Source organism: Cervus elaphus, chromosome 20 (assembly GCF_910594005.1).
Source record: "Cervus elaphus chromosome 20, mCerEla1.1, whole genome shotgun sequence".
Classification (NCBI taxonomy): Eukaryota; Metazoa; Chordata; class Mammalia; order Artiodactyla; family Cervidae; genus Cervus; species Cervus elaphus.
Genome location: NC_057834.1, coordinates 130,268,948 through 130,296,940, shown reverse-complemented (window position 1 = coordinate 130,296,940; position 27,993 = coordinate 130,268,948). Strand labels below are relative to the sequence as shown.

The 27,993-nt window shown below is 46.4% G+C and overlaps 1 protein-coding gene across 5 annotated transcripts in view; it reads right to left on the bottom strand.

Annotated features, from left to right (window-relative positions):
- Positions 1–11,432: 11,432 nt before the first annotated feature.
- KIAA0319L (KIAA0319 like) overlaps positions 11,433–27,993 on the bottom strand; it is a 94,599-nt gene continuing 78,038 nt past the window's right edge. For 4 of the 5 annotated variants that reach the window (XM_043875785.1, XM_043875787.1, XM_043875784.1 and 1 more), the window contains exons 14-21: positions 26,995–27,146; positions 26,502–26,640; positions 24,802–24,961; positions 19,504–19,646; positions 18,611–18,733; positions 17,817–17,907; positions 16,660–16,751; positions 11,433–12,706 (exon numbers count right to left, since the gene is read on the bottom strand). In XM_043875785.1, coding sequence (XP_043731720.1) covers positions 12,519–12,706; positions 16,660–16,751; positions 17,817–17,907; positions 18,611–18,733; positions 19,504–19,646; positions 24,802–24,961; positions 26,502–26,640; positions 26,995–27,146 — 1,088 coding nt within the window. In that variant the 3' untranslated portion in view covers positions 11,433–12,518. Of the gene's footprint in view, positions 12,707–16,659; positions 16,752–17,815; positions 17,908–18,610; positions 18,734–19,503; positions 19,647–24,801; positions 24,962–26,501; positions 26,641–26,994; positions 27,147–27,993 lie in introns of those variants that run through there. The other variant, XM_043875789.1, reaches the window with a different exon arrangement.

The window sequence follows — 27,993 nt, the reverse complement described above, 5'->3', positions numbered from 1 at the left end:
ACAAGTCTTTTCCCTCCTCAGGAAGGTTTATTCCTAGGTATTTATTCTTTTTGATGCAGTGGTAAATGAGATTGTTTCATTAATTTCTCTTTCTCATCTTTTATTGTTAGTGTGTGATAATGCAAGAGATTACTGTGCATTAATTTTGTTTCTGTGTACTAATATGTTGTAAAGTTTGCAACTTTACCAAATTCAGTGATGAGCTCTAGCAGCTTTCTGGTAGTATGTTTAGGATTTCCTATGTATAGTCTCATGTCATCTGCAAATATTGAAAGTTTTTATTTCTTTTCACTTTGGATTCATCTGTGTTTCAATTGCCTTGCTAGAACTTGCAAAACTATGTTGAATAAAAGTGGTGAGAGGGGACATCCTTGTCTTGTTCCTGATCTTAGAGGAAATGCTTTCACTGTTTCACTGTTGAGAAAGTTGGGTTTGACAAACTGCATATGCTCTGGGTTTGTCATATGTGAGCTTAATTATGTTGAGTTATGTTCTCTTTATGCCTTATTTCTGGAGGGTTTTTATCATAAATTGATATTGACTTTTATCAAAAACCTTTTCTGCAACTCTCAAGATGATCATATGGTTTTTATTCTTCAGTTTGTTAATGTGGTGTATCACACTGATTTGTGGATACTGAAACACCTTTGCATCCTTGGGATAAATCCCACTTGATCATGGTATATGATCCTTTTAATGTATTGTTGGATTTGGTTTGCTAGTATTTTGTTGAAGATTTTTGTATCTGTGTTCATCACTGATATTGGCCTGTAATTTTCTTATTTTGTGGTATCTTTGTCTGTGTTGCTATCAGGGTGATGGTGGTCTCACATAATGAATTTTAGAGTGTTCCTTCCTCTGCAGTTTTTTGGAAGAGTTTCAGAAGGACAGGTGTTAACTTTTCTGTAAATGTTTGATAGAGGGACTTCCTGGTGGTCCAGTGGCTAAGACTCCATTAACTCCTAATGCAGGGGACCCAGGTTAGCTCCCTGGCCTGAGAACTAGACCCCACATGCCACAACTAAATCTTTCATAGAATTTGCCTGTGAAGCCATCTGGTCCTGAATTTTTGTTTGTTGGAAGCTATTTTAATCAGTTTCGATTTCAGTACTTATTGGTCTATTTGTATTTTTTATTTCTTGTTTAGTCTTGGAAGATTGTACCTTACTATGAATTTGTCCCCCTAGAAGAAATGGACAGATTCATAAGCATATAGTTGCTTGTAATAGCTCTTATGATCTTTTATACTTATGTGGTGTCAGTTGTAGCTTCTTTTTCATTTCTAATTTTATTGACTTTGAACCCTCTCCCTTTTTTTCTTGATGAGTCTGGCTTTAGTTTATCAATTTTTTTTTACTTTTTTAAAGAACCAACTTCTCATTGATCTTTTCTATTGTTTTCTTCATCTCTATTTTATATTTCTGCTCTGATCTTTATGATTTCTTTCCTTCTACTTATTTGGGTTTGTTTGTTCTACTCATTCCAGTTGCTTTAGGTGTAAGATTATGTTGTTTTGAGATTTTTCTTGTATCCTGAAGTAAGACTGTAATGCTATAAACTTCCCTCTTAGAACTGCTTTTGCTGTGTCCCATAGGTTTCCGAACATCGTTGTTTTCATTGTCATTTTGTCTCCATGTATTTTTTTTTTTAATTTCTTTGGTGATCCATTAGTTTTTTAATAACATATTATTGTATGTGCTTATGTTAGTTTTTTTTCTCTGTAATTTATTTCTAATCTTATAGAATTGTGGTTGGAAAAGATGCTTGATATGACTTCGGTTTTCTTAAATTTACCAAGGTTTAATTTGTGGCTAATATGTGGTATATCCTGGAGAGTATTCTAATGTGCCCTTAAGAAGAAAGTATATTCTGCTGCCTTCAGATGGAGTGTTCTAAAAATTATCAGTTAAGTTCATCTGATCTAATGTGTCACTTTAGGCCTGTTTCCTTATTGATTTTCTATCTGGATGACCTGTCCATTGGTGTAAGTGGGGTGTTCAGGTCCCTGTTGATTTTAATCTGTTTTGTCTCATAATGAGTATTGCTTACCCAGCTTGGTTCTGGTTTCTATTTTCATGGAATACTTTTCTGTCCCCTCATTTTCAATCTGTATGTGTCCCTAGCTCTGAAGTGGATCTCTTGTAGACAGCATATATATGGGTCTTATTTTTGTATCTCTTCAGCCAGTCTGTATATTTTGGTTGGAACATTTAATCCATTTACATTTAAGATAATTATTGATACACATGTTCCTACTGACATTTTCTTAATTGTTTTGGGTTTTTTTTTTTTTTTTTGGGTTTGTTTTTGTAGGTCTTTTTTCTTCCAGTCTTCTTTTGTTCGCTTATGATTTGAATGACCACCTTTGGCATTGTGTGTGTGTATTGTAGTTTTTTGGTTTGCCATTCCCATGAGGTTTTGATATTAGCAGTCTGTATATACACAAAGTTGTTTTAAGTTGCCGGTCTCTTTCCTGCCTAGAGAAGTTCCTTCGGTGTTTGTTGTAAAGTTGGTTTGCTGGTGCTGGATTCTCTTAGCTTTTGCTGTTCTTAAAGCTTTTGATTTGTCCATTGAATCTGAATGAGAGCCCTGCTGGGTAGAGTATTCCTGGTTTTAGGTTTTTCCCTTCATCACTTTAAATATATCATGCCATTCCCTGATGGCCTGTAGAGTTTCTGCTGAAAAATCAGCTGATAACCTTATGGAGACTCCCTTGTATGTTATTTGTTGTTTTTGATTAGACTTATCTATCTTAAAAAATCTTTCCAAGAACCATCACTTGGTTTTGTCAGCCTTCTCTTTCCCATCTCTGATTTTATAACTATTTTTCCTCTCTCGTTTTTTACCCTTGCTGTTTATTCTTTTTTCTATTGCTTTAGTCCTAAATTTTTGGGTTTTAAAAAGAGAATTCATATTGAGTCCTTCATATTTTTTACTCATTTATGCATATCAGTATAGTCTCATATATTCCTATTTTATTATAATTTGATACTCAAATTGCTCTAGGTTTTAATCAGTAGAAACAACACATGCTTGTATAACTGTATATATAACTATATATAACTATTTATCATCTATCTATGTATCTTAACCTGTGAGTTCATATGAATTCTTCCAATCTGAGTTCAATACCTCGGGGTTCTTTCTAGCCACCTCCTTTTTCACACTCATAAACCCTTTAAGAGTGAGGAAACTGTCTCTCATTACACTCAGTATGTGTATTTATTTTCTCAATCACCTAGCATTTTGCACGAGGTACTCAATCACCCCGATTACAGCCACCCACTGTCTCACTTGCCCTGCTGCTGGGCTGCTTCACTGCGGCCCCCTCGCCAGTGGGCTTCCACGGGCCCCAGGCCCACCAGTTATTCCCTTGTGCATTTATTCCTTTAATCACTAATGTCCATGCAGGAAGAGCAAGTGAAGATGGAAAAGAAGGGGTGAATCTGTCTTCAGTGAAGATGTTTATTTTCATTCTAACTAATGCTATTACAATGTATTTCTGCCATTATTTCAGAGTTTCTACTTAGTGTACTTCTCCCGCCCCCCCACCTTGCTTTCCATTGGGTGGCAATGGAAAATTTTCTTTTACATGTTTAAAAGTTACATATTCTACTTTTTTAAATTGATGTTACTCAATACTAAACATGCTTGTTTTCTCCTTGGTTTCTTTAACTGTCATCTAAATCTTCTTTCTAATAAGATTTAGTCTTTGCAACCCTACCATGTTGATATTTTTTAGAATTTTGGCTCTGGATTGTTAATATACTTCATTGTTTTCCTTTCCTTCTCCTTCCTCTCTTTTCCTGTCATCTCGATCTTCCTCAACTTATGTATTATGTCCCAATAAACCCAGTAAGATGAAAATATTTTAAGTCAAGAAAGCATTTATCACGCCTAATCTCAACATCATAGCTTAGTGATTCTACCTTAAAGGTGCCCAGAACACTTAAATTAGCCTGCATTAACATTAATTGGGCAACACCATTTTCTTGTTTTTGTTCAGTTGCTAAGTCATGTCTGACTCTTTGCTACCCCGTGGACTGTAGCCTGCCAGGCTCCTCTGTTTTGTCCATGGGATTTCCCAGGCAAGAATATTGGAGTGAGTTGCCATTTCCTTCCCCAGGGAATCTTTCTGACCCAGGGATTGAACTCTTGTCTCCTGCATTGCAGGTGGATTCTTTACTGCTTTGCCATAGGGGGTTGTACACAAAGCCTGTTCTATAATAAAGTGTTGACTGTCTCATGTAATTTACTGAATATTGTACTGAAAGTGATAAACAGATGGGTTGTATAGATACAGAATGGTTACATTGTCTCAGTTGTTTACCCTTCTGATCTGTGGCAACTGGGAGCTGTGGCTGCTGCCACTGCCCAGCATCACAAGCAGCTACCCTACATATTGCTAGCCCAGGAAGGATTGAAACTCAGAATTCGAGTAACTTCCCTGGTGGTCCAGTGGCTGGGATTTCACGTTCCAAAGCATGGGGTACAGGATCAATCCCTGGTCAGGGAGGTAAGATCCCACATACTTTGTGGCCAAAAAACCAAAACATAAAACAAGTAATATGGTAACAAGGTCTAAAGACTTTAAAAATGGTTCACGTTTTTAAAAATCTTCAAAATAAAAATACAAACTTTGATAGTTTCTACTGAATCTGTATCATCATTTTTACATCATCATAAAGTTGAAAAATCATTAACCATTTTACGTTGGAAACCATCTGTACAAACTTTGCCAAATAACTCATTTGTTCACTCTTACTTCCTATATATCATTCCATGTCTAAATTTACTTTTCATATTTTGTAGAATTTTTAAAATTATTTATTTTGGGGTCTTTGCTGGGCAAGGGCTTTCTCTAGTTGTGGCGAGTGGGGGTTCCTCTTCATTGCAGTGTGGGGGCTCCTCACTGCAGACCATGGCTCTGGCACACGGCGTTCGTGGTTATGGGGCACAGGCCAAGTTGCTCTGTGGCATGTGGGCTCTTCCAGGCAGGCAGATTCTTAACCACTGGGCCACCAGGGAAGTCTCTCTTTTTCATATTTAACCACTTCTAAGTACATCTTAAGTGGATCTATTGGAAAAAAATTTGAAGCCTGTATCCCTGAGAATATTTTTTTATTCTACTTTCATGTTTAAGTTTGTCTTGCTATAAATTTTGAGTTCAACTACATTCTTTTCCTTCAGCATTTTGGAAACATGTTTTGACTTTTTTCACCTGAGGATACTGTTAAGAAACCTGATGTCAATCTGTTTCTTGTTCTTTTGTTATTGATCTGCTGTTTCTCTCTGGGAGCTTTCACAATTTCTCATTCTCTTAGATGGTCTTAATTCTCTTACTACAATGTTTATGGTATGTTTTTCTTAATCACCCATAAGCTCCTTCATCTTTAATTCTCATCAACCTATTATTATTTCTTCAAATATTTCCTTCTCAGACTGCCATTTATTCAGATGTCAACACTTCTACCCTAGCGCTGTGCTGCCCTGTGTGTGCCCATCTCCTGTAACCCTTTCCTGCTTCCTTTTGGTAAGGGCCCTGGGATGACACTCCAGCTGATGGGTTTTGACCTGTATGTGTCTATCACATTCATTGTATTTTCCATACTTCATATTTCCACTTGGTTCTTGTTCCTGCTTCATACTGCTAATATTTCCCTGTACATTTACTTTGCTTTATTTTCAATTCTTGGTTAGGCAGTGTATGTAGTTTTCTGTCTACGGGGGCCAGGGTTTGCTTATTTTTGGCCTCTGAGCTCATGTCCCTTCACAGCACTAGCTCTTCTGCCTGGTAGTATTTATTGGGGAAAGGGCAAGGCCAATTCTGTCCCTTCCATTTTAGAAGGGAAGGTAATGACCTCTGGGTACCTCACCATCACTGTCAACCACTCCACCAGCAACTGTTCTAAGATTACTTTCAGAGCCTTGGGAAGCAGCAGTAATTCCTAATTGTCATTTCCCAATGCTGGGGCTTTGGAGGGAAAAAAGTTTTAATCCCAAGAGCAGCTGCCTAGCCCACTCTCTTTTCACCCCAGCAGAGCTTTTGTGCTGACTCAACAGTGTCCCTCTTACCCCAGTGACTTGGCTGCGTCTCGTGTTCACCAAGAGTAGACGTCTCACTGGTGTCCTACATCCTCTCAGTTTCTGATGACCTTTGGTGTCCTAGCGGTTGTTACAGGATTTGGGGAGACTTCTTGGTGTGATTTTTGGTGGTGGTCCCTCAGATTTATGCTACTGTCTAATGTGTATTGTTTTTCTAGGGTTAATTTTAGGGGAAGGGAGCCAGTAGTCTATGCCACCTCATTGTCTTCATAGGAATCAAAGCCCCCAGTATTATCTTTGCTGACTTTTATTTTCAATCTCTGTATGAATCCGCCTGCAATGTGGGAGACCTGGGTTTGATCCCAGGGTTGGGAAGATTGCCTGGAGAAGGGAACGGCTACCCACTCGTCTTCTGGCCTGGAGAAGAGGTGGACACGACCGAGAGACTTTCACTTTCACGCTGTATTTTAGGTGTCTTTTGTGAATATAGTTTTACAGTTACATCCAATCTGTTAACTTTTGTTTGGAGGTGGTAGTGGTGGTTCTTTTAGCATCCAATCTGACTTCTGCGTATTAAATGATCAGATCTTTTAATGCTGCAGTTCTGCCTGTATTCTTGCTTTCTGCTTGGTTGATTGAAGTGTGTGTGTGTGTTTTTCCTTGCCTCTTGTTTAGATGTTACATATTCTAGTTCTGAATTCTTAGTGGCTTTCTCAGTATTTTTAACATGAACAGCTGACTTAAACTCTTAAAGTTAATTGGCATTTTTACTGCCCTTCTATGAAAGGACCTACTTTCATTTCAGTTACCACCCTACCCATATCTTAAACGTCATTCATTGTTCAGTATTTTAATTCCATATTTTTACTCTTTCCCCCAAGTAATACTACTTGAGAACTAGGCCAGATTCCCTTGGAGTGTCAGCTCACCTCAGCAGTGACTAGATCCTCCTCCCCTCTCAGCTGGCATTTTCTTTGAGAAGCCACACTTTCCACGTCCCTGGCTCAGTCAGTCTGTGCTAATCTCTGTGTTCGTCTCAGGTACACTTTCAAGGGCATACCAGCCTCTGTGCTAGGAACTAGAGAGATGACAGGAAGATGACACGAGGGCTTCTGGAATGCTAAAGCTGACACTGCTTTTCCAAATAAGAATATGGTATTTAATAGTTCCAAAGAGAACCATGTTTAAAAGTGATTCCTGCTTTTGGTAGAGATAGCTTGGGATTTTGGAGCTGTGGTAGGAATAGAGCGGTGCTGTGATTTCTCCATGGCTGCCTGTCGTTGGCGTTCGTCACTGACGAGCACAAGCAGATCACAACACAAGCAGATCACGGGCAGGGTGACAGGGACTCGGTCTGAGGCACAGGTGATGGAGACTTGTGTTCTGTCTCCATGTAACAGAATCAGCACGTGAAGAGTGTTATAAAACGTAAGATGGCCCCACAGCCTCATGAACTTCTAACCTCCTACTTCTAAGTAGGAGACAGATGGCTGAATGGTGTACAGTGTAAGAGGTACGTGGGTCCCTGTAGGCCCAGATGTAACCACAGGTTTTAGAGGGAGAGAGATGCTAGGCTGCTGGGACCTACTTGAAGGCTGGCGCGCACTGCCTGGGGAAAAGCTTAAGCTGCTGTAATGGGATGGCACTTTAATCTGCTTTCATGCTTTAATTTCTGTAGCCAACGAATAAATGCCAAGAAAATCATGTGACTCAGGTATTCCCATGATTTGATTCCCCATTTTGGGCTCTACAGTTCAACCTGGGAGCCCAGGTCTGATTCCAAGTATATATTGACATTGTTTTTCTTACAGGTATTGGACTCCTTCAGAGATTCAGGGTGTGAGTGGTTACCATGCAGATTACAAAGATAACAACTTTCTTCCATGTGGCCATATTTCCAGTTGAATAGTAATGTGCTGTAGTCATTTCCAGCACAAAGTTTGAATTAAATACTTTTTGCACTGAATTTGTCCTGGCTTTTCCTTTAAGTTTTTTTGTTTTTCTTTGATCACAGAAATAAGTGTTTGAAAAATCTCTTCCATTTTCTGGGCTACAAGATATGGTAACAACTGAGATACCGCTTGTCAACAGTCAGGTTGGAAGTTCCCCCACATACTGATCCAGAAGTTTAAGTTTCAGGCTGCTACTGATTATTCCTCTCCATGCCCCCAAATTCCCAGTCTACACACTATAGGCAGTCGTACCTCTGACTCGGATCCCTAAGCACGTTGCCCTTATCCTAAGGGAGGACCTGAATTATTGGTGTCTGCTCTTCAGAAAACAAGCGAACAAAAACCAGAGCATGTGACCTGGAAGTGTGTGGCCAAGACTGTGGCAGGCCTTGGCTCTCTGCAGCTGCCCCCTGCAGCCCACGTGGCTGCCGCGGAGCCCCAGGCTGAGGCGTCTCTGTCAACCCTGGTGGCTTCCTCAGGCCCAGGGAGGCCTGTCACAGAGAGCCCAGGCCACAATCTTAACACCAGCCATTACTTTTTTAAAAAATGCTTTGGCTAGCACAACACAGTTCATTTCTCTCAACACGATCCAGTGTCCACCCTGGTAGAGCAATCTGCTAGACAGTGGTTCAGTAACCAGCTGCCTCCACCGTGGATGTCTCTCCATGGCTGCAGAGTCCCCCGCCAAGGGCTCCTCTGCGTCCGGCCGGCAGGTGGAGGAAGGGAGGGAGGGTCACAAAGAAGTTTCTAATGGGTCAGGGTGGAAGATGGAGCTCCTCCCTTCTGCCCATGTTGTGCAGAAGGCTGGAGATGTACTGAGCTATGTGTCGCAGAGAAGGACCCTGGTTTGGCAAACTGCTGACCTCTGCCACACGCCACTTGAAGGGCTTCTCCCTGAGGTGATGAAGAGGAGCTGGGTGTCTAGGTACTTTCCTTCTTTGTCACCAAATCCAACTGGTTTGCAAAGCTCTTAGAGCTGAGCTGCTGAGGGCTGTTTGCCCCCTTGTCAAGGGTATGGTATGGATGCACACATTATCTGAGGAATTAATAAAAGATCAATTAAATCACAGTTGCTTGTGAGGTGTGGGTTCTAGGCATCAGTATGTTTTAGAAGCTGCCCAGGTTATTCTCATGTGCAGCCAGTGAGAACCACTCGTGTGGATACAGAGGAGCGTGACTGTCAGACGTGTGGGGATGAGGGGGACCCAGAGTGTAGCTCGGAAGGTTAGACCAGGGCACAGCCGTGACTTGCCAGCAAGAGTTTCCTATCTGTGCTGATAACTGGGCAGAAGGCTGGCCTCCCCAGGAAACGTAACTTTAGTTTTGTTCCTTGTGACCGAAAAGGCCTGATCAGTTAACCTCCAGTGTCAAACCCGACAGCTCAGAGAGCCCCCCAGGATGGAGGGAGGCGGGGGCTTCACCTGTTTGGCAGCACTCGGACACAGAGGCTCACACCCCATTGGGCCTCTGTGGGAGGCCTGAGCGTGGACAGCCCGGCCCTGGCACTGGAGATACTATTAAGTAGCCACCATCAGCGCCAGCCACAGACTGGGGGGTGACGTAGGTGAAAGGGCTTACAATGGTGGCACGGCTTCGACCAGAGGCTAAACAGGGATCCGTGAACCTCAACACAAATTCCACAAAGGCGTCACGGGCTCCCCAAACCCTCCTTCCCAGACTCATGGCTCTTGACGGCATATAACTTCTTTCCATACCTATTTGTCTTCAGAGAGCAACTCTGTGTGTGTGTGACCACCTGTTCTGGCTCCTTTCACTGAGCAGATGGGCTGAAGGGAAGCTGGAAGAACCAGACTCTCCCCACTTTCTTCCTTAGAAGGCAGGCCCGCGCCACGGCCTTCCAGGCTGGCGGGGTTTTCTTGATTGTTGCTTCCTGGCGACCAAGTACTCTTCCCACACAGAGCACTGCGCGCTTTGAGAAACGCGAGGATGCCCTCTACTGGCCTCCCTTCTGAACAGAAAATTTAAGCTGAAGGTTTTTGAGGGTGGAGGAGTATTTAGTTTGGTCAAGGCAGAGGCTACCAGGCTCCTGAAATTCAGTTATTTCTGAAGGGTTTCTTTGGGGTGACAGGGTTATGTGGAAGTAGCCTAGCGCTCCCTAAGCCAGTCCGAGGATTTCTGCCTCTTTCTTGAGTCAGGCCAGAACAGGGGCATGGCAATCTTCTCAGTGCAAGACTCCAAGCCAGGAAAGAGGCACTGGTTTCTGAGTTTTGTTCCTTTTTTTGGTGGGAGGAACAGGGGGATGAAAAATTTATATTCATCTCTGAAACAGAGATAAAGATATATCCTTCAATGAGCCATGGGTGAAATAAATAAGATGCAGCAAGGAGGCCCAAAGAAAACCAGAAAAAACGAGTAAGTTGTCAAGTCCTGTAGCTCCTTGGTGAATCCTTCAAAGCTCTCCTAATACAACACCCTCAGCCAGTCCTGACCTCCCGCCCACCAGCGGCTCCCGTGCAGTCGGCTCTGCACACCCCAGCCCCAGCGCCCCCCGCAGATTCGAGCACCCACTCCTCCGAGCTTCCTTCACCCTCGCTCAGGACGGGTCAGCTGCCGCCCCCTCTTCCTGCCGCCCCCTCTTCCTGCCACAGAGCGTGCGATTCTAGACCAGTGGTTCTCAAAGTGCGGTCCCCAGACCAGCAGCGGCACACTCTGGGATGGTGTTAGAAAGGCAGATTCTTGTTTCACCCCAATCCCACTCAGTCAGAAACACAGTGGTGGGGCCCGGCCACCCGTTTTTAAAGGGTGATCCTGCTCTAGACCAAGCACAAGCTCTGCTGGGCCTCAGCTCTAATTCATTCATGGACAGTGTGTGGACTGAGTTACTTCTCAGATGCCTCGTTTCTGCTTCTGTAAAAACAGAATCAGTACCCTCAGCTGGTGTCACCAATACCCTCACATGTGCACAGGGCCTTGGGGAGATAAGAGTTCCCTGGTCCTTCTCTCCCGTCCCTTTCCTGGGAGTCTGAGACTGGACAGCAGCCTCTTTCCACCTGACAAGCTCACCAAGCTGTCCCTCCAGCATGGCCCTGTCCTGGAGGCAGGGGCCGAGCCCCACTGCTTTGGAAACCAAGCGGGAAGGCCAGGGGCCCAGCTGGGTGTCAGGGCCCTGTGTGTCCCCAGCTGGTCCATGGGGTGGAGACGGGCAAGAGGGCGGGGGTTGTTCGTGTGCGTATATGTATCAATTCTGTGTTCACAAAAGGCTGAAGAAATGACAGAAAACTCCCGTCCTGAAAGACAAAAGGAGCAGCTGGCCAGAAGGGGCCTGGCCGCCCCCGAGGGAGAGGCCTAGCGCTGCTGACCACCCGTGCAGATGCCAGGCCCACGATGGCCCGTCGGAGGCATCACAGGCACCGAGGCTGGCCCCGAGTGCAGGTTGGCCACTGAGCGCGCGGCAGCACACGCGACAGGCAGGTGTACAATTAAATAGCACGTTTAATCATCTCACGACAGACTGTAGTGCAGTAGTATAAACCGGAAGTTTCTCTTTAAAAAGCCACATCCCCAAAGCTCCCACTCCTCAACACCCAGACGTCACAGTGGAGGTACCAGTTCCTCATGGCTGAGGAACAGGGCCAGAGGGATTCAGAGGGTCTCTGTTCCACCAAGCTCAAAGTCTCTCCAGGTCAAGGTTGCCTTGTGAGGAGCCAAGAGCCTGAGGAGGAGCTGATGCTCACACTCACTCTACCACACACGTGCAGGGACACAGAGAGACGGCGCTTGGACAGGCGGCCACAGCGGAGACCGCGGGGGGCAGTCACACATGCCTCTCATGCCAGGGCAGTCCAGGCTGTCTGCGCCGTCTCCTCTGGGCACAGGGAGTTTGGGCCTGATTCTGGAAGCAGCCAGGGTGGCCAGAAGGAAGACGGGTGGCAGCCTGTGTCCAGCCTGGCGACTGCGACCCACCAGCCCCGCGGCCAGGGCCCCGCTCCTCTCCGGAAGCAGCCAGCCCTCCCCTACTCAGGCAGGGTGAGGAGGGGGCGCCACTTCCTCTGAGCGGAGAGAGAGAGGGCACGCTCCATCCCAAAGCAGAGAACAAGGAATATGCCCACAGGCAGGCAGGCAGGCTTCTGCGGCCAGGAGCTGGCGGGGCTTGGTTTTGTTCCCAGGGGTGGGGGGCACAGTCAGGCCTCGCGTGCAGGGGCCCCAGCGGCAGCAGTCCTGCCAACAAGGAGCTGGAGAGGAGGCCAGGAGCCGGCAGTGTCCACCCTTGGAACAGGGGAGGGGTGCAAAAAAGAGGAGGCCCTGAGGTGAGGACATTTTGAGGGACCTACCAGACAGGTTTAAAGAGGAAACCTCTTCGTTCACAGCTTCATTCAGGGGTTCCTGGAGAATGTCTCTGGATTCAAGTACCAGCGGCTCTGGTTGAGGGTTTTGGGATGGAGTGACCAGCAGAGGCTGGGAGAACAGCTGCCCTCCGATGCGGGAGGTAGGAGAACCAGCCTGGCGATGCTCTGGACCCTGGCACTGCCAATCCCCACCCTGAGGAGACAGACCAGGCAGCTACAAGATCTCCTCGCGGGGGTTCCGGGCCTTCAGCGGGGTCTGCCCATTGGGCACAGAGCCGTTCTGACCGTGCAGGAGCTTGCCCTTCTCCCGGTCTGGCCACGTGAAGATGGCATCGTCACTGTCCAGCTCGGACTCCGAGCGCATCAGGCTGCTGCTCAGCGCCGGGCCTTTCTGCTTGACGCCTGCGCGGGAGTCAAGGAGCCGGGCATCAGGGGCCGGGAGCCGCACCCCGCGCCCCCCAGCCCAGCCCGAAGAGGAGCAGAGCGGCAGGGCCGGTCACGGTCCTCTCCTGCGGGCAGGAGGCTACCCGCGTCCTCCCAGGCCTGGCTAGACGGAGCAGGGAAGCCTCAGGGAGCAGACTGCAGACCCACAGATCAGCGTCCGCTGCAGATTCTCTGCCTCCAGCATCTATTCGCTTCGGTTAGTCCACCCAATGACATGCTCTGTTCTCTCTCCTAAATGTGGGGTGTTTCACCATCTCCCTTCATGCACAGGGCAGAGGTCTGTGGGAGGCAGGCAAGCAAGGAACAAGCACTGAGACTCTAGAGACTGAGCTTCGTCAGCGGACCCTGGCTCAGCGGGGATGGAAAGCACCGCATAGCTGCTGGCGCCGAGTGAGGACACCACCAGAAAAAATGCCTAAATCCTCCAGCTGACATTCAAAACTTCCCATAAACTCATCCCCACCCATCTTCTAGCCTCACTTCTTCAACCCCATTCACAACTGTTCTAAACCAAACATTTCTGCATTTCTTCTCCAGTCTTTCTCGTTCACAGATCCTCAGAGAAGATGCTTGGGGACCATCCTTTGCTTCTCCTTTTCTCTCACACCCCTCTGTAAAACATATGAATCTCAGCAAGTCTTCCCCTCAAGTCTGCCTGGACTCTGCCGCTCTATCTCAGCATCTCTCCACCATGAGGGTGTTCTATCCAGTTTCCTCTCACCCACTCCTGCCTCTCAATTCCTTCACATGGCAGCCAGCTGTCTTTTTAAAATGTAAATAAATCTAACCGCACGATTCACACCTCCCCACTGCTCTTAGAAGGAGTTCACAGCAGGGTACCTGCTGACCTGCCCAGCCCTGCACCACTCACCCCACACTCGCGGCATCTTCCGCAAACGCCCCCTGCTCCAAACGCCCCCTGCTCCCTCGGGCAGCTGGGCCTTCAATTGACCAGCTTGGCCTGCAATCCTATTTCTCAGAGCCTTTGTGTGCCTCACTCTCCTTCTCGTTGACACTGGGGTCTCAGCTTTAATGTTATTCTTTATAAATACCTTCCACTATCACATTTTGTATATTTGTGGATTTGTGTGTTTAACGTCTGCCTGATATAAGCTACACAAAAGCATCATCTATTCAGTTCACCGTAATATAACCAGTGTTTGGCTTAGGTCTGGTACACAGTGGTATCAATCCATATGCAGAGATGAATAAGATACAGTCCCTACCCTCAAGGGTATTACTGACTAGTGAAGGAACAATAACAGAATGGGAAAGACGAGAGATCTCTTCAAGAAAATTAGAGATACCAAGGGAACACTTCATGCAAAGATGGGCTCAATAAAGGACAGAAATGGTACGGACCTAAGAGAAGCAGAAGCTATTAAGAATAGGTGGCAAGAATACACAGAAGAACTGTACAAAAAAGATCTTCACAACCCAGATAATCACAATGGTGTGATCACTCACCTAGAGCCAGACATCCTGGAATGTGAAGTCAAGTGGGCCTTAGGAAGCATCACTACGAACAAAGCTAGCGCAGGTGATGGAATTCCAGTTGAGCTATTTCAAATCCTAAAAGATGATGCTGCGAAAGTGCTGCACTCAATACGCTGGCAACTTTGGAAAACCCAGCAGTGGCCACAGGACTGGAAAAGGTCAGTTTTCATTCCAATCCCAAAGAAAGGCAATGCCAAAGAATGTTCCAACTACTGCACTCATCTCACACACTAGTAAAGTAATGCTCAAAATTCTCCAAGCCAGGCTTCAGCAATACGTGAACTGTGAACTTCCAGATGTCCAAGATGGATTTAGAAAAGGCAGAGGAACCAGAGATCAAACTACCAACATCTGCTGGATCATCGAAAAAGCAACAGAGTTCCAGAAAAACATCTATTTCTGCTTTATTGACTATGCCAAAGCCTTTGACTGTGTGGATCACAATAAACTGTGGAAAATTCTGAAAGAGATGGGAATACCAGACCACCTGACCTGCCTCTTGAGAAACCTGTGTGCAGGTCAGGAAGCAACAGTTAGAACTGGACATGGAACAACAGACTGGTTCCAAATAGGAAAAGGAGTACATCAAGGCTGTATACTGTCACCCTGCTTATTTAACTTCTATGCAGAATACATCATGAGAAACACTGGGCTGGAAGAAGCACAAGCTGGAATCAAGAATGTCGGGAGAAATATCAATAACCTCAGATATGCAGATGACACCACTCTTATGGCAGAAAGTGAAGAAGAACTAAAGAGCCTCTTGATGAAAGAGAAAGAGGAGAGTGAAAAAGTTGGCTTAAAGCTCAACATTCAGAAAACTAAGATCATGACATCTGGTCCCATCACTTCATGGGAAATAGATGGGGAAACAGTGGCTGACTTTATTTTTCTGGGCTCCAAAACCACGGCAGATGGTGATTGCAGCTGTGAAATTAAAACATGCTTACTCCTTGGAAGGAAAGTTATAACCAACCTAGACAGCATATGAAAAAGCAGAGACATTACTTTGTCAACAAAGGTCCCTCTAGTCAAGACTATGGTTTTTCCAGTGGTCATGTATGGATGTGAGAGTTGGACCATAAAGAAAGCTGAGTGCAGAAGAATTGGTGCTTTTGAACTGTGGTGTTGGAGAAGACTCTTGAGAGTCCCTTGGACTGCGAGGAGATCCAACCAGTCCATCCTAAAGGAAATCAGTGCTGAGTGTTCATTGGAAGGACTGATGTTGAAGCTGAAACTCCAATACTTTGGCCACCTGATGTGAAGCGCTGACTCAAAGACTCTGATGCTGGGAAGGATTGGGGGCAGGAGGAGAAGGGGACGACAGAAGATAAGATGGTTGGATGGCATCACTGACTCAATGGATGTGGGTTTGGGTGGACTCTGGGAGTTGGTGATGGACAGGGAGGCCTGGCGTGCTGTGGTTCATGGGGTCACAAAGAGTCGGACACGACTGAGCAAATGAACTGAAAGGGACAAACAATAAAATAAGTGATATAATACAGGGAGAGAAATGCCAAAACAAACACATGGGAGAAAGATGAGTACAACTTTTAATTGGCAGGTTAAGGGTTGGATGAGAAAGTAGTTTCTAGACAGAAATATGAACCAACGAATATGGTTTAGAAAAGAGAGACATCAGCAAGGAGGAGGATCTCAGAAAAGCACACGGATGCAGGCTCACCAAGGCCACTATCCACCAGACCAAAAGTAAGTCGCCGAAGGACTTCAAAGGGTAGAGAAACCTTGCCACAGCAACAAACGCAACTTTGGCTACCTCGTGGAGGGTGTTGTGCAACGTTTTCCCCTCTGGCCTTCATCCTGGCCACATCCTGTGCCTGTGCAGCTGGAGATTCCTCGGCAGACGAGCCCAGTGCACCTGGGCCAGCCGGGGAGCAGCCCTCCACCGCTCTAAGAGTCGTGGAGCCTGTGGATCTCCCTCACAAACACAGGAGAGAAGAAAACAGGAGAGGAAGGCTGGCCGGAAAGGACCGCCAGCTGGCAGACACGGGCTTTGATCTCTTCACAGCCTCACCCTGTCTGCTCAGAAAGGACAGACTGATCAGGAAAAAGACCAAGGTCCTTGAGCTCAACCTCAGGGGCAGCTTGAAAAGCTGAACTCCAGGCAGAAACCCTAAGGGGAAAGAGCAGGCCAAGGAGAGCAAGAGGCCGAGCCCCCTCAGCAAGGGAAAGCGGCTGAGGAGTGAGGTCTGGAGGCCGAGCTTGTCCAACAGGCAGGTTCTGCCCCCATGGGGCAAAGCGGACCCTGGTCCTCATCAGGGAGGGGACAAGATGCTTTTCCAGCACAAACAGCTGCTGGCAACACGCCTGGGGGGAAGGGTGATGGTGGCGGCTCTTCGGGTAGAGCGCACCCGTCTACCAAGGGGTGGCTCCGCACCCAGTTCCCGGCATACCTGCTCGGGACGCTGGCTTCAGTTCCAGGCTTTCCTGATCGGTGGCATCCAGGATCTTGTACTTGCTTTTCCTCTTCGGTTTTCCTTTTTGCCTGAAAAACACAATCCCTGTCTCTGCTCAGGAAAGAGGGTCTGTGTGAGGCTCAGGTCGCCACCCACAGGGGACAGCCAGATGGCATGTGGGGCCCAGGTCCAGGGATGCTGCTTAAGGGAAGAGCTGCTTCTCCCTACTTCTCAGCTGGGACAGGCAGCAACTGTGACCTGTTATTCAAGTATTCCTCACCAACTTGGGAAAAGGTAAAGGAAACGTTATCATCTTAGACAGACTGATTTAAAATGTAAATAAAATGAAACCCCTATCCTTGGAGGGTGGAAGGTGAAGGAAAGCTTAAACCAGCAATGTTGTCAACGGTGGTTGTCCTGGACTGGTGGGAATTTTTTTTAGATTCTTTATTGCTAAGTTTTATTGTGAGGTTATATCGCAGGCTGCATTTCAGCTCTGCAACTTATTAACTGTGTGCCCTTGGATGGATGATGTCATTTTCCTGAGCAAAGGCTGTTATGCCTATTAAAAAAGATATTACCTATAAAATGTCATCATGGTACTTGGCACACAGTAAACACAGAATTGACACCTATTATTAATAATGATGAGAAAAATAATAAATATTATTCTCAAATATTATAAGACTAGATAGGAGGACTAAATGAAAAAAACCTGAAAGACTTAACCATGACTAACCTAAGTCTATAATTACAAGAAAACATACACACACATGACTTTCAAATCGAAGGGGAGGCAGACAAATTAAGAATCCATGGGGAACAGTGGTGAGGCTGAGGTGTGGAGTACTAAAGCTCACAAACCCTAGAGACAGATGTAAGCCAGGTCTATGCCCCAGGCCCTCCCAATGCCCACTCAGCCACAGCCACGTTTTCCAGGTTGCAAATCACTGCAGTGACAGCCACTCACCCCCTTAGGAGCGTCGGAAGGTAAGGAGACCTTTTTTGTGCATGCTGTAGGTGGGCAAGTAACAGCGACGGTAAGGGAAAAAACCCAGGACTTAGCGCCCCCATGCAGAAGGGCCAGATATCTCTCCAATGAACAAACATGTAATTAGGAGCCTGAACAAATTTACAGGGCAAGTGCATCTTACCTCTTACAACAACAGATTACAGTCCAGGACAGGATCCCCAAGCCAACAACAATGAGAAAGGAAGCAATGATAACATATAACACGCTCCACTCTGCCAAGAAAAACGAAATGGTAAGGGTGGTGGAGAGACAGGCTAGAAGGGAGGTCTGGGCTGCCCAGCTTGGGCAAGACAAAATGGTCCCCAGGGCTCCCCAGGGAAGATGAGACCTTAGAGATAAAAGCAGCTGAAATTTGAAACGGTGTTTCCTAGCTTGGCTCTGAGACCCTGGGGCAGCGGGGCAGGCTGCAATGAGCTTCAACAGAGGAAGAGAGGGGAGTGGAAATCTACGGGCTTCCAAGGGCGAGAGCACACAGGCCCTCCGAAAGGGCAGGAGGCCGTACGGCTGGGTTCATTTATGCTGCGTTTTGTGGTTGGTCTGATTTAAGCTTTGTTTCGTTTTAAACAACTGCTTTAGGGGAATTCCCTGGCGGTCTGGTGGTTAGGACTTGGCACTTTCACTGCTGAGGCCTGGGTTCAATCCCTGGTCAGGCAACTAAGAAAGAAAGATCCAACAAGCCACAAGGCCTGGCCAAAAAACAACAACAAAAGAAAACCACAAAAAACTGCTTCAGAGCTTTCCTCTAACCTTGAACAAGTGCGGAGGAAGGAAGTATTAAGTCCTCTGCAAACAGCAAATACACAAAGTTCTTCTCCCTGCTTGCTCATCTGCCTTGGAAACACCAACAGCCACCCACTCAACTCAGAGCCTCAGTCAGTGCCAAACCAGCTGGCACAGTCAAAGCAGGAAGCTCACCACAGTTGCTGTCTCCATCCCTCAGCTGCACCTTGATGAAATTCTCCATCCAAAAGGGGTCACAGACACAGCGTTTGGTGAATGAATCACAGTGGCCATGGTCAGAGCAGTTCAACTGGCACGCTGCAAGTACAGGAGAGGGAAGCAGGGCCACAGGGGTCAGAGCTGGAAGATGACCGCCTTCCAGGGCCCATGAAAACGGGACGGGACCCCCAGATCACCATCATGGCTGGACACAACCGGAGCAGTCAGAAAGGCTCCAGACTGTTTTTACTTGCTGTTTTCCATATCAGCAGTTCTTAATCTTTCATGTCCCACAGACCTTCTTCCCAGAATAATTAATTGCCAAGATAAAAGACATAGTATTATAGAGGAAGGCGATTATACTAAACATGTTTTTGAAGAATTTAAAAATATAAAACTTTAAAGATAATATGTCTTTATTAAAATATTAATAAGATTATAACAGTGTCTGACAACTGTTATAATTTTGAAGTAGTGATGAATAAAAAATGCTATTTCATCAAGTGGTATGAAACAAAACTATCTGAATTTCTATTGCCTTAAAGTCGCATGTTCTCTTAATACTACAGTAGTTTGTGATTGAGGAAAAGAGTAAATTTCAGTCAGAGGCTCATGAAAACAAAGATATAATTAATTTTTTTCCCCCATTTGAATTCACAGCTCCTCTGAACGCTGTCTCAGGGGCCCAGAGACCCCAGGTGAAGAAGCTCTGCAATGAGTTGGGACTCTTTCATGATAATGGTAGTGGAGGAAAGTGACTATTTCCTAATTCCCAGAGAACCAGAAATGAAGCCCCAGGATAGCAGGGATGACAGGTGAGCTGCGGGCACTGGGCAGGCTCTCATTCCCAACTCCCCACAACTACTCACTGACAGTACTGATTTCCAGCGCTCTGAATATCAGAAAGTCTGCCTTTTGCTTCTGCAGCTCACTCTTGAGCATTGCTGCCACCTCCTGGCCTTTGAAGATCTGGTGAGGAGGCTCATTCTGAACAAAAAATACCATCTTGGTGCTGCGGAGACATGCAACAGTATGAATGGGCTGAGGCTGTCAACTGGACATTTGCTAAGTACCTTCTGTACGTGCCGACACTGTGCTAAGTACTACACACATTCTCTCACAGCAAGTCAGAGTGAGAACGGGGCTGCCCAGCATCACCTCCCTCCTACAGAGGACAACATGGGGCTCAGAGGGGTTAAGCAGCTTGCCCAAGGTCACACAGTTAATTATGGCAGAGCCAGATCCCAACCCTGATATGCCTGACTCCAAAGCCTATGCTTTTAGAAAAGCCCTAAGCTGCCCTAATTAACAAGACGACCTATTCCAAAAGGTAACTGGAGGTCAGAAACACAGGGATTTAGTTTTGGGTACATCCTGCTGTCACCCTTTTAACAGCTGAGAGTGTAGTGCTGTTGGGTTTGTGCCTAGATTATCTATAAGAAAAACCACAAAAAAAAAAAAAAAAAGAAAAACCACAGTGTTTTCTAAAACGTAAATTGCTGCATGGTATCAAAGCATTATCCGCAGGTCAAAACATGGCCAAAGTGATAATGACCACGGCAGCAACAAGGCAAGTCTGACATGATGGTGTGGCTGGTACAAGACTATGTTATTCTAGGTCCAGATCTGTTTGCTCGCTGACTGTCAACTTCTGTCCAAGGTAGACAACGTCTGAGCTCACTTCTGGGTGGCATGGAATCTATTCACTAGGCCTTGGCCTCCATTTTTGGCAGCCTGCTTTGTGACTCCATATAGTCTCATAACTGAGGGCCTGGACCAGCTTCGTTTAGTGTAATCCCAACTGTGTGTATTTATCTCAAAGTGTCATAGAAACAGTATCATCTTCTATGTGTGGACTGACATGAAAGTTTGGAAGTCCTTTCCTAAAAGACTTTTAAAAGTTCACTGCGTAGTGAGGCTAAAAATGGGGTATCATAAGCTCCAGAATCAAGAAACAAATCTTTCCCATAAGATCTGTGGTCATCTCTCATGCTACATGTAAAATAGATGATTAGTGAGCACCTACTGTATACCAAGGGGACTCCACGCAATGCTCTCTGGAGACCTAAACAGGAGGAAATCTAAAAACGAGTGGACTCTGACTACCTAGAGGGGCAGGGTGAGGCGGGACGTGGGAAGGAGCTGTGAGAGGGAGGGGACATTTGTATGCCTGTGGCTGATTCATGTTGATGTATGGCAGAAACCAACACAATATCGTAAAACACTTATCCTCAAATTAAAAATGAATTAGTTAAAGAAAAGAGTGGATATGGGCTTATGTGTAACTGATTCACCGCTGCTCAGCAGAAACTGACTCAACACTGAGAAACAACGACAGTCCAGTGAAAACTGATTTAAAAAGACGTGGCCGTTTCTCACATTTTCTCCTAGTGACCTAGTTCACGCTTACAGTTTCCATTTCCATCTACACACAAACAACCCTCAAAGCTTTATCTCCTCTCCCCATGTCTCTCCTGAGTGACCAAATCTATACCTACAGATGCTTGCTGGAGTATTTACAGCAGATCTACCACAGACATCTCAAACCCAACATGTTTCAAAATAGACTGATAATAATTACTAACTAACTCATTATGTGTTAGGGAGGGACTACTTAAACATTATCTTATGTAATCTTCACCAAGCCTTCAAAATGGCTGCTAGAATTTTTATAGGTGAAGGACGGGTTTGGAGAGATACAGTCACCTGCCCACTGTCACAGAGCTGCCCCTGACAGAGGCCGGGCTGCCTGGGGAGAGGCCCATGCTCTTTCCCATCGTAATAACACTCTCTCTCTCCCTCCAATCATATCCTCCTCCTGAATTCCTCAGCAAAGCCCATCAAGGCCAAACCAGAAACCCAGACGCCTGTCTCTCCCTTGTGCCTCAGAGGCAGGGACGGCAGTTCTGCGAGCAGCCCCGTCCACAGCGCTCTCGCCCGCGCTCTCACTGGAGTCTCGCCACTGCTTTGTCCCAGCCAATTCCCACCAGCTTCATCGATCCCGGCAGCCACCTTCCTGTTCCTATTCCCAGGCTGCTAAGCAGAGCTTCAAAAGAAAGTACTCATCATCATGCTGTCTCCGACCCAGTGAACCCTGACTGCGTATCAGATTCACCTGGAGGGTTTTAAAATTTAGGTGCTCAGACCTTACTCCAGACCAACTGAACCATCACCTTTGGGGGCGAGGCTTGGGGGATGGTTTGTTCATAAAAGCTCTGAGCGATACAGCTGTGCGGCCGGAGCTGAAACTGCTGCTCTGACTTCCTGTCTCTGACCTTGGGTGAGACCCCAGTACTGCCCAAAGCCAGCATCCTTTCCTGGAGTGGGTGTTCTCAGCCTTCACCACTTTCCTCGGCCTGTCCACTTCACTCTTACCTCCTCGAAGCAGATGGCCTTGCCTCCAGTTTCAGAGAAACTGGACGTTGGTACTAGAGAAACTGGACGTTTGTACTAACCCTTTCAAATGTCGTCCTTCTCTACTTCTAAATTCACCCGTAAGAGCACATCTTCCCTCCTCTCCTCCCATCTCCAGAGGAAGTGGTGCGCCTGCTCTGTCCACAGCCAGTCCCCCAGAACTACCTCCATTTATAACCCATGTCCCCACCATCTACTTTTCTTCTACATCTTTCCCTCAGTCTATAAAAATGTTCAAGTATTTCCCATCTTTAAAAGGTGTTCTTTTGAGCTCGTCTCCCATATTGTTTTCAACACCAGCCTCTTCGAAGAGGCATTGTACCGTCTCTGTACTCTCAAACCATGAAAAAGCTTTGCTCCCAGCATCTAAGTGAAATGATCTCACTTGAGTTCTGATGATCTACTAATCACAAACTCAAAGGTCTGTTTTGCGTGCTCACCACACCTGTCTCTGTAGCACCTGAGTCCTCTGGCAGCCCACCCCTTCACTGCCAGCCTGTCTCTTAGCTTCCAGCAGGCGGCTCCCATCTGGTTCTCCTCCCACTTCTCTGACTGCTGTTTCTTAGTTTCCTTTGCTGGCCCTTCTTTCTTTGCCTTCCTCTTAAATATTGATGTTCTCCAGAGCTCTGTCCTCAACCCTCCTGACACTCTCCCAGTGTGACTCACCCATCCTCACGGCTTTAACCCTGCCTGTACCGTGACTCCTGACCTCTGCCCTTTCCTCCCTCCTCAGGCTCCAACCGATACATCCTACCACCTGGTGAAGCATCTCCCTATGCAGCCCGTGTGAAAGTGTTTGTTAGTCACTCAATCATGTCCAACTCTGCAATGCCATGGGCCGTAGCCCACCGGGCTCCTGTGTCCACGGGATTTCCCAGGCAAAAGTACTAGAGTGGGTAACCATTCCCTTCTCCAGGGGATCTTCCCAGCCCAGGGACTGAACCCAGGTCTCCTGCATTGCAGGCAGATTCTTTACCGTCTGAGCTACCAGGGAAGCCCAAGACACCCCAAGTTCAACAGTCAAAACTGAACTCATTATCTTTTTTTTGAAACTGGTTCCTTCTGTATCCCTAATCTCAGCGCCCACCATCTATCCAGGCATGCAAATGAAAATTCTCATATTTGACGGTTCACTCAGTTTCATTCCAAAAGGGTCACTAAGTCCTACTGATTTACTCTGAAGTTCTTTTAATTCCCTCACATCTTCTGCCATTTCTACAGCCACTACCTCATTCGGTGTTAGCACCCTTTTCCTAGACTAGTCCAAAAGCTTCCTGATTTGTCTCCCAGCCTTTGGTCTCTTCCTATTTCAGTTTTAGCCTCCACACTACCAACCTCCCTTAAAAAAAAAAAAGAACTAATATCCTTGCTTCAAAAATAAACAAAAACTTCACATACAAAACAAACTAACTTCGGAGTCCTCCCACCCAAACTATTCAAACTGACCTGCCTGGCCTGCTTATGACTGTCCTGAGTCTACAGAGAAAGCCTACTGTCCACCACATCTTAGGGCCGGGTAAGTGCTCTGAACTCAACGGCTTCTTCCAGAGCAAATTCTACGTTCATATCACAGGAATACTGTTCATGCTGTTCCCCTATGCTGAATTTCCTCCTTGTCCTTCTATGCTTGATCAGTTTAAGTTTTACTTCCGGAAAATCTTTGAACTACCTCAATCCCAAATTCTCCTGAAAAAATAATCACCCTTGCCTGTATCTCCATGATAGTGTTACCCCAAAACTGGGTTCTCCTCTAGGTGGTATTGAGCCAAAAGACACAACCGAGCCCCAAAGGTGAGAAGAAGGAAGAATGTATCACCTGCGGCAGGTGAGGAGAACACCAGGGATCTTTCCCAAAGCAGTGTCTCCCTAAGTGGCAAAACTGGGGAAGTTTTACACTAAGGGGCCATGCACATTCATGATGGGCTTGAGCACAGAATTCAGCACAGAAATGGGACACAGGTCGACAGAGTCCAAGCTTTAGCTGATTGAAATCATGAGGCTCAGAAAAAGTCAATGTGATTTCTTAGGTTCCAGTTGATCTGGTGGATGAGTGCTTCAGGATATCTTTACCACTGGAACAGAACTGGGAGTCTTTACAACTGATTTATTATTTTTGCTATTGTTACTTCTCTTCCCTGAGAAGAATCACTGGGTCCTGAATTCTTTTTTCGCTTTGGTCACACTGCATGACTCGTGGGATCTCTGTTCCCCAACCAGGGATTGAACCTGGGCTATGGCGTGAAAGGCTAGAATCCTAACCACGAGGCCACTAGGGAACTCCCTGTCCCTGCTTTCTTTCTTCCCTTAAGATCATTAATTAGTGAGACCTCAAGGGCAAGCACTGTAGCCAGGTTTAGATCATAAAATGGCTTAGGCCAAAAATGGCTTAAGCTAAGAAAAGCCTGATTCTCTTTTTCTGGGGACCTCCTACCCTATCTACTTCCAACTGGCCTTCTGTCAAAGCCACTATGCATTGATGTTATGTATTTACTTGATCATCTCCCTTACTAAAACATGGTCTTCAAACATCATGGCCCTCTTCTGACCTTATAACCTGCTGCAGTGTCTAGCACAGAGCACATGACCTGTCCTAAAGAGTACATTTCTTCTTCGTTAAAGAAATGAACACCATGAGTGGTTCCTGGTCAGAGAGCCCACTCTTCTCTATCTACCCACGCTACTTTATCAGCTCAGGCAAGAAGCCCAGGGGACCCCTGGTCTTTCCTCGTCTCCCCCCATTCATGCCCAGCTACCTCTGCTCCGTGTACGGCTGAATCTTTTGCACAATGATGTCGGAGTCCAGCACCCCCAGGAGGACCCCAATCTGGCGGATGAACATCCCCTTCAGCCTCTCAGTTAGCTGACTGACGTTGACATCCAAGATGATCTCCACCAGGTTGTTTTTCCTGGGATCTGGAAAGCATGTGGATCAGTCATGGCTTTAGAAGTAGGAGAGTTAACACAGACCTGCCACTGTGCCTGTGCGCTGGCCCAGGAGAGAACGTGGTGAGAGCATTCAGAAATGCAAGTGACCGCCTTCAAAACGGAAAGGCCCCATGGTGAACCCCCCCATTGCTTCGTCCTGAGCCCGGCAATCTGGGGCTGGCTTGGAGAGCCTCTGGAGCATTCCTGGTCTCTCCACTAAACTGAGAAACACCACACGTGTGCTGGGGCCCAGACCAAATCAATGGGGTTTAGTGCAGGAAGTGGGGAAAAGAGAAACACTTCAATGTTTGTTCTAAAAGTCTCCGCCCAACTGGCTTTGCTGAGCTCTCCAGACCAAAGTGGTGAGTGTCCAGCAATCTCTCCTGATCCAACCTGATTTTCAGTGACTGCTGTACTTTGTATGCAATAACGGGAGGGAAATTTTCTATGCCAACATTCTTACCAATGGGAATGCACCTGCCCTACAGGTTTGAAAACCATAAACACGAAGGAAATCCAGGCAGCCAAGAAACAAGGATTTCCTTAAAACAACATCACAGCTGGACAATGTATTCACAACTCTAGAATTGTGAGACCATTATGTCTTACTTTTGATTATGTCCTAAAGACTGTTCTATATGTGGAAGTTAAAAGTGGCTATTCAGAATATCTTCTTCACATACTTGATGCACCATTTGTCTGTTCTGATGTATCATTTACATAATTAGAGACTATCTGTGATGTGATTCTAAACACAGAGGAGACTTCACAGTGTCTTGGCTGTTGTCCTTCAGAGAGGCAGGGCAAGGACTGGAAGACCTGCCAAGATCCCTTCCCTTCTAAGACATCTGTACATAAGCCTGGCCTTAAACCTAATAAAGAGTAGGTTTAAAGTTTATACCTTCTCATCAGATGCTCAGGAATTTATAACACTCTATCCCACCCTGTACTCGTTTCCTCCCTAATACCAAATTAGCCTCGAAACAAAACAAAAACATGGTTCTATTTAAGAAAGGAATTTTATTTCTGCAAATCTGAAAAATGTAAAGGACACCAGTTACTTTACCTTCCCCGGGGGTTGTCAGATAAAGCCTGAGGCTCAACTTACAAAAATAAATTGTTTTCTGCAGCTGGGTGCTGATGAGACATCATGACTCGAGTTATTCCTGTGCTCAGATTCCCAAAGCAGCCCGAGCCCTCGTCACCAGTCACACGTGGAGGAGAAAGTGCCGGCCCAGGGGCCCGAGGGCCTGGCTCTGACACAACGGCTGCGAGGCTGACCAAGCCCTGCCCTCTCTGAGCTTCTGTTTCTCCGTCTGAGCTAAGCAGGGGAGGTCCGCGTTTCTGTGTGCGTAGGAGAGGTCTTGGTGGAACAGAGTCTCTACAGTTCTTAGCTTGGGGATTCTAGATTGTTTTAAAGCTGGATATGCCATCTGGCTCTGTCCATGCTGGGGGAAGGGTCTCAGGATCCAGGCCCTGCTGGGCTGACCCAGCAACTCCACTCCGGCTCCTCACCAAATGAACTCACCAGGTTTCACCTCCACCGTGGTCCGGTCTATGTCACTCTCACCCTTCGCATCCGTCACCTTCAGGTGAAATGTGTAGGTTCCCTCGACCAGGTTGGAAAGAAAGAGGACAGGGTGGTGGTCAGAGTGATTTAACACCTCCTGTGGGGTGGAACGATATGGCAATGTTGCAGAACAAAACCATACTCCTTGCATGGGAGTCAGCTGCGTCTGTCATAGCTAAGCCCCCTCTGGGTAGATGGCTTTGAGTTCCTGCTCTGTGATGGCATCACAACCCACAGCGATGAGGATCAGAGAACAGAATTACGTTCTGTTCCACATGAGCTTGAGGGGTGACCCTAGGCAAGCCATTTAATCTCCCTGGATTTCAGAGCACAATCCAGGTTTGACACAAGAGACCACTTGGTTAAAACAGGTCCTGGAGTGCTTGACTCAGCCTCCTCTCCCCATCTCACCACCTGACCCGTGGAGCTCTCCACCTCCTGGCATACTTACCCCTGCTGCTGGGCTCCCCTCATCTCGAGTCCAGAGGTAGCTGACTATTCCTTTGTCATCTGAGGACTTGGAGCCGTCCAGCTCTGCTGTGTCCGTGGGCAAGGTAATTACCACATTCCCAGCTATCTTGGCTACAGGTGCTTTGTTCATTTCTAAACAAAGAGAAACCATTGAAAAAAATATATCATTCAGAAAAAAAAAGAAATGCTTCTTCATGGTGCTTGTGAGAAAATAAAACATCAAAAACATCCTAACTGAAGAACCATTTTAAGTGCTTATCCACACCAGCAATGAACAGTGTAGAGTTACCACCACCAGTGCCACCCAAAGAAATGGTCCCCGGCACTGTCCAGCAGAGGGGACAAGTACAGTGTCTTCCTAAATTCTCACAGCAGCCTCCCTGGAAGGAATCCATTTCTCTGCTTTGGTGATAGAAGATGTTTGGAAACAAAGGCCTAAAGTGGTTAAAGCCCTGAAGTTCAGGTTTCATCAGCTGATACTACATATTATCTTCAAAATGTGGCTTAAAATGTTATTCTCTGAACATCTTTTTTTGATTCCTTCCTTAGCACTTTAATAGGGGAAAAGGAGAGAGACACTTTTCTTCCCGGGGCCCCACCTGCAGCTGTTTCCTCAGTGCGTGCTCTCCAGTCACTGGGTTCCGGGTACTGTGCTGGGGGGTCATCTGCATATCCGATAGTTTTTCCCACTATCAGCTTATGGGCCTCTCCCAAGACCATTACTGATCATCGTGCCCGCACACCACAGCAAGGCTAAGCCACTCCTGTTAAGCCGGCCTAAGCGTGCCGGCTCCCAGGAGGAGCATAGGAAGCAACAGTGCGGGGCAGTCATTCTACGGCTGGACAGCAGGGGTCACTGCAGCTAGCAGGAGAGCTACAGAGACCCAGGGACTTAGCAGCAGAGATAAAATAAAAATGCAAAGGGAAAAACCTTAATTCTCTTCCTATTCAACTGAGGAGGGAAGACGGGAGGGAGGGA